This window comes from Monodon monoceros, unplaced genomic scaffold, assembly GCF_005190385.1.
Source record: "Monodon monoceros isolate NGI ecotype Baffin Bay Population unplaced genomic scaffold, NGI_Narwhal_1 Super_Scaffold_1, whole genome shotgun sequence".
Classification (NCBI taxonomy): Eukaryota; Metazoa; Chordata; class Mammalia; order Artiodactyla; family Monodontidae; genus Monodon; species Monodon monoceros.
Window position 1 is genome coordinate 68,082,974 of NW_021703765.1, and position 13,742 is coordinate 68,096,715.

General features: G+C 43.9%; 1 protein-coding gene across 3 annotated transcripts in view; it reads right to left on the reverse strand.

The window, feature by feature from the left end:
- GRK3 (G protein-coupled receptor kinase 3) overlaps positions 1-13,672 on the reverse strand; it is a 122,793-nt gene extending 109,121 nt beyond the window's left edge. For 2 of the 3 annotated variants that reach the window (XM_029220477.1, XM_029220467.1), the window contains exon 1: positions 13,514-13,672. In XM_029220477.1, coding sequence (XP_029076310.1) covers positions 13,514-13,626 — 113 coding nt within the window. In that variant the 5' untranslated portion in view covers positions 13,627-13,672. The remainder of the gene's footprint in view (positions 1-13,513) is intronic. The other variant, XM_029220487.1, reaches the window with a different exon arrangement.
- Positions 13,673-13,742: the final 70 nt, after the last annotated feature.

A 13,742-nucleotide genomic window follows, 5' to 3' on the forward strand; every position in this document is an offset into this window, starting at 1 on the left:
AGAAAGAAAGAGAAAGAAAGAAAGAAATTATTTTGAAATGTTTTGACAAGTTAATAGTCACACAATTTAAAAACAGAGAGTTCTTAAAGTAACCTCAGTGAGAGAGAATTACATTGCAGAGTCTCATTAGGCATGGAAAGTATGCTTACAGGATAGATCATCTTCAATAGCATGCTAAACGTAAACATCAGAGCTATGATTTAATAGACATTCATGACTGAATGAGGCTCAGTGAAGTCTTCCATACTCAGTGAGTAAATGGATACAGTTTTCTAAAGTTTCACGGCTTAATATGCTTTCTCTCTTGGATAATCTTTTTCCATCTTTTTTTTTTTTTTTCCTCATCCCTCGATGAGAAGTCTTCCAGTCAAAAGGTTGTAAATCTGTCCACACGACTTGGAGGAGTCAGAACTCTGGTTGCAAATGCATTTATTACAACTCTATCCATATCTTTGCAATCAGTGTCACAGAGGCTCTCTTTCAGTCATCTAATGCAGTTTCCAAAAAGCACATCAGCCTTCCTTCAGTCTGTTATTTGAGATGCTGGACGTTCTGTATCTCCATACGATGTGTCACAGGAATTTATATCCTAAGTCACCAGTGCTGGTTACACGTGACATTGGGACAACAGCGAGGTTATCGTCAGCCCTACCCGAAGACAGCCTTGATCCTCACACAAAGCGATCTTCTCTATTGGTTTTAAAAATTCTTGTAAAATTTTTCAAACATGCAAAAAGTAGGGCTTCCCTGGTGGCACAGTGGTTGAGAGTCCGCCTGCCGATGCAGGGGACATGGGTTCGTGCCCAGGTCCAGGAAGATCCCACATGCCGTGAAGCGGCTGGGCCCGTGAGCCATGGCTGCTGAGCCTGCGCGTCCGGAGCCTGTGCTCCGCAACGGGAGAGGCCACAACAGTGAGAGGCCCGCGTACCGCCAAAAAAAACCATGCAAAAAGTAGAAAATGGTAGAATGAATGCCCATAACCCGTCAATCAACACCTCAGGAACAGTTATCAAGATTTTAGTCTGCTACTTTCATCCTCCCCTTCACTTTTCCTCCGTTTTTTTAAAGCAAATCTCAGACTACATGTTGTTTTACCTTTACTACTTCCATCTGCATTTCTAAAAACTATGGACATTTTCCTTCCAATAAGCATGATCCGTTATCACTTCCCAACCCCACCCTGGAAGTAACAATAAATCCTAAAGATCTAATACCCATTTCCTAAACCAAATTTCCAGGATTCTCTCAGAGGTGTCTTTCATATAGTTGGGTTTGAATCAAGATCAAATCAAGATCCACACATTCATTTGATGATTATATCTCTGAAATCCGTTTTACTCTCGAGCACCCGTCCATCCCCACCACCCACTTTTTATCTTCATGCCAGTGACTTACTGAGGAAACCAGGACCGCAGTCCTGGAGGATAGCCCCCATTCTGGATTTGCCTGTTTGCTTCCTCATAAGGTCACTCAATCTGTTCTTCTACCTCCATGTGTCCTGTGAGCTGAAAGTCAGCTCTGAGCTTGAGGCCATGCAAGTCCACCTTTGGGGGCAGGAATACTCACTACATAGTCTTCATATTGCCTCATACAAGGAGACGCATTTATTTCTCCTCAGCGTTGGGGAGGGGGAAGTTCCCCCCTCCCCTTCTTGAGTTCCTCAGGCAGGTCTAATAATTAAATGGACACAAGACAGAGTAACAGGAGAAAAAACAAATTTAATTCATAGGTACAGAAGTCTCACAGAAATAGGACCTAAAGAAAGGACCAAAGCAGGTGGCTTTTATACTTCTTAGACAAAGAAACAATAAATCTGTGAAGAACTGACAAGACAAAGACATTTGGGCTTGGGGTCGTAAATTAGTGAAGAAGTAATAACAAGGTTTATTTACACAGCCTTTTCAGCTGGAATTTGCCATCTCTGGTGATAAGGATGTCTCTCTACCTCCTGGGGTGGGGAGGGTACCTTTCACATGGGAGATTTATTTCCTGCTTTCTGGAGACAAAGGAGGGTCAAAGTGTTCTTCTTCCATTGGTTGTTTCTTAAGTAACCTTAATTCAAAATAATCAGTATGCCACTTTGGCCTATTTTGGGGTCGGCCTGTCCTGAGCCCCAACGTTAGTGATGTGAAAATTCAGATGGTGAGAGTCTGACCTCTCCATTTAAAATTCCCCCATCTACCTTTCATTTAGTGGTTTCATACACTGATGATCTTTACCTAAATCAATACTGTCAGTAAACGTTGCAAAACGATGATTTCTTTTTCTAATTCCATCATTCCTTCTGATTTGCTGCTATTCTTCTGTAAAGATGAATCTCCCATGACCAACTAGGGAGTTCTGGTTACCTTAAAATGTAGTTCGTATTGAAAGGTAAGATAAATGCTTAATTCTTTACCTTTTTCATTGCCGCTTTCCAGAGACAGAGTTGGTGCTCCAGTTTCACTGCCAGTAGTGATCAATAAGGCGTTTTACCTGGGGAATTCCTTTTTCGGGGAGAGCAGGTGAAGACGTTGAGTTGTGGATTGGGTCACTAAAGTGTCTCTGACAAACAGAACCCCACCCCAATGTGAGCTCAACGACCTTTCTGTATGAAGGTTTAATAGGCAACCTGCTTCATTAATTTTCTACCACAATTTAGAAGGTACCACTAACGAGATTAATAAATGTAACATAAAAAAATCCTTAATGCATCTAGAGTAACTGACAAGTATGTTCAAGCCAAAGATCCCCATTTACCTACAGACAGGGAGAGACGTGAATTTTAATTTTGCTTTTGAAATAAGAGCGCATCTGAAATTACAAAAGTGTGTCTGAGGTAGGAAAATAATGAAAGTATCAATATATGTAAGCTACTGGATCACCTCATCAGATCCCTGTAGTAGATCACCCAACTGAACAAAGACAGTGCATTTCAAACTGTGTTACTAGCATCTGAAATTGACAATGTTCCTCTACCCAAATCCAAGAAACTTCTTTGTTTAGAAGATTCATGTGGCGGAAGGTAGGCTGAGGTTGTCTATTAAAATGCACAGAATTTGAACCGAGGCTCAACTGTGCCGTTTGCTATCGAGGTGATCCTGAGCAATTAGCTTCTCTCTGAACCTGAACTTCCTCCTAAAATGGGGATGATGAGTATTGTGGAGCCGTTCCCAAGAATCTGAAAATAAGGGAAAAAGCTTGCTCTCGGAGAACGAAAATTTTAAATCAACACATAACACAAAGGGCAGAGAAATGCCAAAGGCTCCTCGGCTAACAAGCTGTGGCTTCAGTTATTTGAGGTGCTGGACGTTCTGTATCTCTATACAATGTGTCACAGGAATTTATACCCTAAATATAAATTAGGATCGAATCCAGTGGGGGCCTGGCACCAGTTAGATAGAGCAGGAAACATGAATATGTGGACAGGGGCCTCTCACTGTCAGGGAATTCCAGGATTCCACATCCAGGGTAAAGCCACCCCCTGGAGAAATGACCTGGTCCCAGCTACTGCAGCTGCCGAGCCAGGGGGCTAGGCCTTCTGACCCCTCCAGCCACAGGCCTGCGCCACCTGTGTCACCTTCTGAGGACAGCGTCACTTCCACGAGGGCCGCCTTATCACGAGGGGAGAACTCTCAGGTCATGGGGACTTCAGGCACAAGGGTCCTGAGAATGAGTACTGAGTGTAAAGCAGCAAATCTGACACTCCACCTACAGTCTGGCTTTTCAGGTAAATCGACCATGTGATTTAGTGCACTTTGAGGGGTGGGAGCCTCTACCTCAACGGATTCTCAAAGGGGTCTTTAAATAAGAACCACCGGGCTCGAAGAAGAGAAGAGAAGGCGTTAGTCGGGCCGACTCGGCTGATTGATGTGAACTTCACAGTAAGAGGCAGAGAGAGACTCAGTGCCACGACAGAATCCAGTTTCTGAGTCTGAAGGGCAGCGGGAAGCCCCCAGGTCCGAGGAGAGTACCAACTTTCCCCCAAACAGACAAAATACCCCTCTCATTGTCTCCACATGGACATGTCTGGAGTAATTTTCTTTTTTCTTTTTCAAATGTCTACCAACTACAGAGAATAACTGTAAAAACTAACAAGAAAGAGTCAATACGTGTAAAACTACAAGGCGCTATATACAAGTATTAGTGGGGTTTTTTGTGCTCTGAATTCAAATCTCTTGCATAAATATGAAACAGATGACCATCAGATGTCATTGGGTTGAACAAGTTAACATAGTCAGACCTAACTGTTAAGCCCAGCAAGTAGATCTCCCATCATGATCATTTTAATACTGATCCAATTCATACCCCAGGTCTGGAGAATGTTTCTTAAGAGCAGGGAAAGAATGTTATCAGGTTAGAACCACTGAGGCCCTTCAAAACTGGAGTCTGGTTTTTTCTACTGTTCTTCCACCATCTATCCTATACCAGAGACTTGTGAGACACCCATCGGCCATAATGTTTAACTTCAAATTCTGATCTTACAGGAAGGAGTGTCCAGCCTCTAGTTCATCAAACTGTTCCAGCATGACATGGCCAGAGAAAATAAACTTCTCTTACAGAGTAACCTGAATTTTAAAAAAATAATTAATTTGAAATACCAATCCCCTCTCAAGCAGGGCACTTTATTTAAAGGACACAAACATAAAGAGGCTGGCTGATTTTCCACGTGGAATTAAAAAAAAAAAAGAAAGAAAGAAACCAAATGATTAAACCCTAAGAAATCCCTGAACACAAAACTCTTACAGTTTTTTCTTTGGAGGGGCGGGGCGGGGCGGGGGTGGGGGGGTTATTAACATAAGCATCCTCTCATCCCTTGCTTAGAAACTACTATTGTGCAGGGAACACCTTCCCCTCCTAGCCCAATTCTACTTGGATGTTTTGCATAAAATAATAAATTTTCCTCCACGGCCACTGGAAACAAAACAGAAGGAGCGGTTCCAAAATGAAACACAAAAAGAGAGCAGGAAAACTTTACACTCTACTCTAATGTTGTGGTGATTATTGCGTAATCCCTGTCCCAGTTAGGGTGTCATTATGAGAAAAGAAACAGTACATGTAGGTGAAAAAAGCAGGGCCTTTTAAAGGTGAATATGATACACTACCAAATGTACAATAGCTAGCTAGCGGGAAGCAGCCGCATAGCACAGGGAGATCAGCTCGGTGCTTTGTGACCACCTAGAGGGGTGGGATAGGGAGGGTGGGAGGGAGACTCAAGAGGGAGGGGATATGGGGATATATGTATACATACAGCTGATTCACTTTGTTATACAGCAGAAACTAACACACCACTGTAAAGCAATTACACTCCAATAAAGATGTTAAAAAAAAGATGAATATGAAAGTCCCTTGACCTTTTCTATTAGGGTTAGTTCCATTTCTACATGGGGTATAGACACCCCCCACCCTTACACCCAACAGCAAAAGCCTTGTACTTTTCAAAGAAGATACATCGAAAATGTCATCAAAGCCTTAGACATTTTCATGATGCAAAATGAAAGCCTGCAGTATTTAACAGCTGTGTAAATGCCTTCCCATCTCAGCTCATTTTTAACTTAAATCCTTATTGAAAGCAATACAGATATAGAAAATTTAGAACAAATGACCTGAAAATATAACCAGTTACCTTTCTAGATTATAAAGAGCAACGGATTGACTTAATGACACAAAATACAAATACCAAGGAGGCGTTAGTCAAGAAAGTTTTCTTGCTGCAAACGAAGAAACTTGCTGCTTCCCACAGCTACCAGAGTTGTAAGTTTTGGAATATATGAAACATACACTCTCTAACCCTCAGAAGATGATCTTTTCAACTGAATTGAAGCTCGCTTTCTTCCTGAAATAGTTTAGCCCATGATTATCTAAGAAATACACAGTGCCTAGCACTCACTTTGCACTTGGCAAAGGGCAGTCACTGCCACAAAACACATGTAACCCATGCCTAACTTCCAAACTTTGACCAATGGAAACAATCCCCTAATCAAACTGGTATAATGAATTTTAAAATCATTCAAGGAACCAAAAAGGTTCTCCCTATAATGGAACTTTTAGAGGGACTTGACCATACACTTGATTTTGGATTTAACAGTTTTGCCATCACTAAATTCATTACAGTAACTCTGCAGACACCTTTTTAGTCTTCATCAATTTTAATATTCTTACTGAGCTAGGTAATGTTCAGACTGATGAGCGTGGATTACAGAGCAATGTGCAGACTTCAGCATGACATGAGGAACAACGAAAGGAACGGGGGACAGCTTCCCATAGCAGCCACTCTGGGCTGGGGTAGCTGCCTTCAAATGTCTGAAGATGCATTACGTTGGGGCGGGATTAAACTTGTTTTGCAAGACCACAAAAGGAGAGCAAGAGACCTGTGCGCAGAATTAATTACAAAGAGAGCTTTCCAACACCACGGAGCTTCCAGAGATGCTCCCCAAAGATGACCCTGGCTGGATGCTAGAGAGGGAGGTCGCCCACCCAATGCAGGACTTGACTGGGTGCCCTCCAAGATCTTTTCAAACATGAGATATGACAATGCTATGTTATTAAGATGCGATCTTTGAATGTCTGAGGAAGACTAGAGTGCATCACCTTATGCCTAATACGCTGAAGCCAGCTGCTTTTAGATTATGATTTTTGGTGCATTTTACTGAAGCAAAGACCTTTTGAGGATGTCAACTCTCTTAATTGCTTAGTTATCTATATTTAAAAGTGGCACACTTGTGAACTCTTAGGTACTGAAGCCAATACAGCCCAGAGCCTACTGGATGATGGATGGATGGATGGATGGAAGGAAGTAAAGGGAGGGAAAAAGGAAGGGAAAGAAGGAGGGAAGAAAAAAGGGAGGAAGGAGGAAAGAAAGGAAAAGAACCACGCAAAGCACCGCATGCAGAAGGTTCTAGACAAACAGTATTACAACAAACAGCTAGAGGAAGAACACTGAGGAGAAATCTGGGAAATTCACCTACTTATGGGTCTAGGGGTCAACATTCTAACTTTTCAGAAGTCCTGCCTCCCGAGCCCGCCCCCTCTGAGCACGTGGCACAAGGGTCTCCGTGCAATACTGCTTTCATCTCCTACTGTTTTGTACTTTTTTTAAGGTGTTATGTCTCATACTGCATATAAATCACAACCACCACCACCTATGGTGCAAATTAAAGTAAAATTATCTTTTCACACTGCTTCCGATCTTTTTTCTCCTGAGTTTTCTGTGTTTGAAATGAATGTTCTCTCCTGCTCACAAATGTATGGATAGAAAATGCTCTCAAGAGACAGATTTTTATTTGGACATTTTGTGATCAAAAAGGAATAGATATCATATTGTACAGATGGGGAAACTGAATACACTGAATTTAATACTGAACTGAATTTAAGTGACTTACCAACGGCCCATGGCAAATTGCCAGTGGAATCAGGGTCATACTTCCTAGTCTAGAACTTTCTCTTTTAGTACAGTACGGCAGGTAGGAGGGAGGGCACAGGAAAATGAGGGGCCAGTGATGACAACTGGCCTTCAAGTTCACTAAGGATAAAGGTCTGGCCGGGCTACTTTCATATGGGCTACTTTCATAGAATCACTTTTTCCTGCTCCTGAAACCCTGGAAGAAGGAAATGAGAGCAAAAGAGTACAAGTCCAAGGCTGGGTCAAAGCTGACTCTTACAATCAGTCACAAAATATATGAGCTGCAAAAATATTTTCACTGTATTCTCTAAGGGGCTTTTTCTTTATGGTCCTATAAAGTACTACAATGTGCTTTTGCTTCACACTGAGGCCAAAGCACAGGTGACCCAAAAGAAGCCTTCCAAAATTAGGAGAAATATTTACAGGATATGGGGAGCCTGCTGCATTTCAGACCCATACAGCAGTCCCAAAAGGCCCAGGGGTTCTAACTTCTAATCAGTGATAAAAACAGAGAAGGATAAAGAAGTGAAAAAGAGGAGAAGCAGAGGCGGTCCAGAACAACCTCATTAGCATGCAAATGACTTAGCTGACAAATGATTCAACAACCAGAAAGCAAAAGTTGCCAAGTACATCATTTCCATTTCCCCACCGCTCAAGTCCAGAGAATAAGGACAGACCATCAGGCACACAGAATGCATTTTCACCTACAGCCATCTTCAAATACACAGTTTTATTAACAGAGGAAGATTATTTGAATGAGAAAGTGATTTTTACTGCAAATAAAGCCAAAAATATTCTTTTGTCCCTTTTACCCTTTTCTCAGATATGGAAAATTGGGGGTGGGGGGCGGGTGGGAGGTAAGCAGCCTGAGCTGCCCTTTTTTTCTAAATGATAAAAGACAGAAATCCTGTTGGGTGGCCAGGGGGTGAGGCGGTCTATTATTATACAATTTCTCATTAACAGCAGCGAGATTGCGCTTCTCCTATTAAACAGAACAGGCATTTAACCCCTGAGCTCCTCCTGGGAAAAAGGCAGAAACTGCTTATTCACTTAGTCATAATTACCGTTTTCGCAGGTCCCAGAGGAATAGCTGTTCTCGATCAGTCTGTGAGGTCGGTCCTGACTTTCCCAATGCCACCCTGGCAGCTGACTGAATCGGCACGCAGAATGATTTTTCCCCAACCAAAAAAAAAAAAAAAGTTTCGCTATTTCATCCATTCCCTGTAAAATGAGACGTGGGGGTGTTCGCTATTCTTTCTGGTGAGACGGCATAGCAAGGTGGAAAGGACCCAGATTCTGGGAAACTTGGGCTTGAATCCTGCACCTGCCTCGGCCACATTCAGCTGTCACCAGGACTGAGTTCCTAAACCTCCCTGAGCACCTGCTCCTTTGGGAAAACGGAGCTGATGCTAACTACCTGAGAGGACCGTTGTGGGGAACAGATGCACTCACGATGCAAACTGCCTGGCAGAGGGCGAGCTCTCGGCAAATGGTAGTTGTCATATCACTACTTCATGGAATTTAAACTTCTCTCTCGCTTGTCGGGGTTGCAGGGACCCCGGGTGCCCTCTCTACTCCGTGGCATCTCTTACTCTGCTTGCCACGATAAAGACGGAAGCGTCCCTTCTTTGAGCTGTGACATCTGATCCAACAGTGTCCGTCCCCGTCCACACAGATGTTTGGCAAAACCCGATTCAGTGTACCGAGGGGGTGTTTTTAAGAGGCTGTCTCTGAGAACACATCGCTTCTAAAAGCTGGGACTGCCTGTACCTCAAAGACATCGACTGGGCTCTCGACGCAAAGCCTTTCACGACGCTTGACTTGGGCATATTCTGGGTCCCAAATTGACTGCACTGGAACGTCTATTTCTAAGAATTGCCGATCACACACCACACTTACATCTTCAAGTCGCTGGCACAAATTAACTTTGCCCGAGAATGAAGTAGTAACTGAAAGGTCAAAACAAATTACATTTGGAAAGTGTCGCATAGAGAAAAAGAAGCAAGACCACCACCACCGTTTTATGCATAGAAATGCTCCTATCGACGATAAAGAGCGCTTTCTTCCTGAAGGCTGTTCCTTCTTTCAACCTTAACTTTTCAGTTCAGAGTTGGGCTTGCAGGCATAGAATACCCTCCAACCCAAACGGAGGGGAATCTTTCAAGTCACCCACCACTCACTCGCTGACTGGAGTTGGGGAAATTACAGAATAAACCCCATTTTCACATCAGAAGAAAACAGAGCTATTTTTCAAGATCAATTACCCATGATAGTTTTAAAAATAGGAAGATGCACACTACCATATTACTATATATATTACAGCTAAATAGCTCTTCAAAGGAGATCATTAACAAATTACTATAAGACACTGAGCAGATATAATGTGTTCCGTGAATACAGAATAGTAAAAGCCACTCCGTGCTACTTGTCCACAGTTAAATAGAATCTTCAAGCAATTGCACATGAAAGTAAACATATTTCTCAACTCCCAGTGTATTTGCCACTAGACTGTAAGCCCCTTGAAGGAAGAGGCTGCAGCCAGGGTGGTCACAGTATCCCTCTGCTTGGCTCAGGAAAAAACCTCTACAACCAGGTACTGAATTAATGGAATAAACAGTATCACACACCTTTTTCAGGACGGTCTAAAATGCTCCCAGAAACTTATAAAGGCTCTTTAAAATGTTTTCAGACCTTCCTATCATAGCGTGTGAATACTTGGAAAGGACAAGCTTTGTGATGGATGATCCCAAGTTTTCAATGTCCACTGAACAGAAATGAAACACCAGAGGAAAGATGGATTTTACGTGACTCAACCTCTTGCAAGTGTGTGTGACCTCAAGTCAACTGAATTTCACTCTGTGCGGAAAAAGATACAAGAGTAGTGAGCCCAGGGGAAAAGCTGCCTTGAACCCTCCAGAGCTTAAGATGCTAACCCTTTGTAGGCCTTGGCTTCTGAATTAGACCCTATTAAATAAAAGCGTTTCTTCTCTAACGTGGCATAAAACAACTGGCATGCACATATGAATGAGCTGGGCCTGCACATCAGCTACACTAGCTCGACAAATGTTTCAGTAAACTAAAGCAGCTATATAATTTGAACAAACAGGCAACTTTTCCAGAATTTGCACTCATTGGTTCGTTAACTGAATAATGTGTCAGCCTAACAAAATGGTTGCCTCTTGCCATCTCAGAGAAGCAAAATCTCCCCAGGGTGGAACGTTCCATTTTCTGAGATTCTCCCGTAATAGGCAGGGGACTGCACACCCCGCACTTCATTGAAATTAGCTAGCTATTGCTTCATTCTGTTGCCTTTCTGTGCAAAACTGGGGAAAAGGCAAAGTAAGTGAAATAAGGAAGCACACAGAATACTCAGTGGCTTCAAATAATTAGCTGGAAAGAAAAGTCACTCAGGATAGACCGATGGCAAGTTTTATGCTTCCCATTTAGATACTGAAAATACAAAGCTAAACCTCTTTTTCAAGAATGCCCAAGACTGGTGATCACAGGGCTTACCCCAAAATGAAGCTGAGATAGAAACTCTTATCAGAAAACATGTTACCTGTATCCTTTACCAAAGAGCGAAATCACACTAGGCTTTTGAGTCATGATGCTGAGGCAGTTCAACATGAAATTAACTTGCTTACCAGAGCTAGAAATCCCCCTAACCTCTCACCCCCATCCCAAAATCGAGCAGGTAGGCCACTAACTGCTATACAGTCATGGAGAAAAAACGTGCAAGATGTTTTACCTCATGATCTCTATGTACCAGAATCCTAACACAGCACAAGGAGTGGCAGTTACTATGTAAATGGTCACAGCACAAAACTAAAGCCAGTTGAGATAAACTCAAAACAAATTGGAATCTCTGGAGGAGGTTCCAATGGCCTAATTCGAGTCTATTTAAAAACAAAACAGCAACAGAATAACAATTACTAAAGAGCCACTTCCTAAAATTACTCTCCTGTTGATATGTCTCAGTTCTAAAATGTCATGAGAAATCTGCTGGCAGGTCACTGATTCTGCCCTAAAAGAAAGCATTACCAAAGAATGCCACCGAAAACAAAGGCCTTCACACAAGTAAGTGAATACCCTAAGCACGTAAGTATGTTCTTAAGAGGGACATTGAAAAAAGCAGAAGTCATATTAAGTTCAAAACACCAAGAAAAAAAATGAACAGCAGTTCCTAATTTTAGTAACATTATATATCACCCTCCCCCCCCCAAAAAAAAACTGTCCATGAGTTAAGATTTCTTGATTTTACATATAGACACTTTATATATTTGGGACTCCCTGCCCTTAAGGAAGAAAAAGAGGAAAAGAAATTAAGCACTATATATGACATTTATAGAAATGTAGAGGGTTTTATTTTTTTAATGAAATTCAGGTTTCATTTGGGGGTTACTGTTTTACAGTTTCCCACTTGCCAGAAATTTTAAACAGCACTGATCATCAGCGAGCTTCGGATATGTTAAAGTCTGGAACAGGAGTGTTGCTTTCACAACACTCCGAAAGGCCTCCACTCTTCCCTTACTTTCCCTGCTTGTCTTCACTCATCAAAGTAGGTTTTTCCCTGCAAAATGTAAAAGAGGCAGGGGCTATGAAGGGCAAGCGAGACAAAAAACATCCAGGAAGCACGTCTTCATTTACACAATTTGACTTTTCACAACGAATAACGCAAAGGGAAAGATATTTTCTCTATCGTGGGGCTTGGACTCAGGGATTTGTAAAAATAATCTGATGAGCCCTCAGCATCACAAGAAAGATGTTTTTTCTCTTACATCAAGGTAACATTTAAGCAATCTTAGATGTATATAACACTTGAAGAACTGATGCTTTCAAATGGAGAACAGCTTTGGTTTTAGATTCCAATACATTACAAAAATGCATGGTCTTAAATTCACCATAAAGAAGATGCCTCTTTTTATCATCAATTGACCAAGAGCTATTTAGTGTCAAGGAGACACATCTGCTGTACCCCTCATGATGTTGTTAATTAGGAAAGCTAAGGGGAAAAAAAAATCCAACGCTAATCCTTTGATACACTATTTGAAACTCACTATTAATCTGATGCATGATATTTTCTGGGGTGGTGCCAATGATATGAACTAATCAAGCCGTTTACTACTTCATCAATAATAAATCATTTTTAAGACAAAAATTACAACTTGGTATGGACCTCACCAAGACCCTCGCCAATTCAATCGGCCCCTTTGCCGGTAATTTAAACAACAAATTCCTGCCTGGAATCACCCATTCAACATGCGTTTTTAAGTGAGTCCCATTTCAACCTTTTAATAAAGTGCCACCAGTGGATCTGTCACCAGGTGACACGCTTAGTACCAAAAAGAAAATCGGGTGGGTCAGAATCCACTCCTTACTGCCTGGAGGCACCAAAGAGAAAAGGAGTGCAGGAAGCTGACTGGACTGGTGGACCTTAAGGGGAGCAAGCACTGAAAACACCAATTTAAGTGCCTGGGGCAAAAGGCAACTCGCCTGCACTCCCTAGCTAAGGCGCCCAGAGGGAGCTGAGGGGAGGCCGGTGCTGGAATGGGGGACAGAACAGAAACTAGGGAAGGAACGACCGGGATGGAGCACAAGGGAAAGACAAGCATGGGGCAGAAGGAGGGACAGGGATGGGGCAGGCAGGGGACCATATGTTGGGGCTCGAGGGGAGGGCAGGGATGACAGAGATGGGGCCAGGGATATGGATGGGGCTAGAAGGACAGGGATGGGGCAGGAAGGAACCACAGCAATGAAATAGGGAGGACTACAGGGATGGAGCTGGACCGAGAGGCAGAGATGGGGCAGGAAGGGGCGACAGGGATGGAGCTGGTCCAGCGAAGTCACAACCACATCCTCACCACACCTCGCTGGGGCGCTCGCTGCGCGCCACGCGCCACGCGCCGCGCTGGGCACTTCGGGGCGCTCTCTCCCGGAGTCCCCCCAACAGCCCTCCGATGCCCCATTTCAGAGACGGGAACGGCGAGGCCGGCCCTGCAGCGCCCGCTCCCGGAGGTCGCCGGCCGAGGGGGCAGCGGCGGCTGAGCGCCCGACCCTCCCGGACGCAGGGTGTCGCTGGCGGCCACGGGGGGCGGCGACGCGGGGGGCGGCGCGGGCCCGGGGAGCCGGTACCTGGGCTCGGGCAGGACGATCTTCTTGCTGGCGCGGGCGGCCGGAGTCGCCTTGCTCTTCTCCATCGCCATCAGGTAGCTGACATCGGCCAGCACGGCCTCCAGGTCCGCCATGTTGGCGAGCGGCGGCGGCGGCTCCTCACGACCCGGACGGGACGCGCTCCCGCCGCCGCCGCCCGCCGCGCCCCGACGTGGGGGGGCCGCCCCGGGGCAGCCCCCCCGCGCGCCCC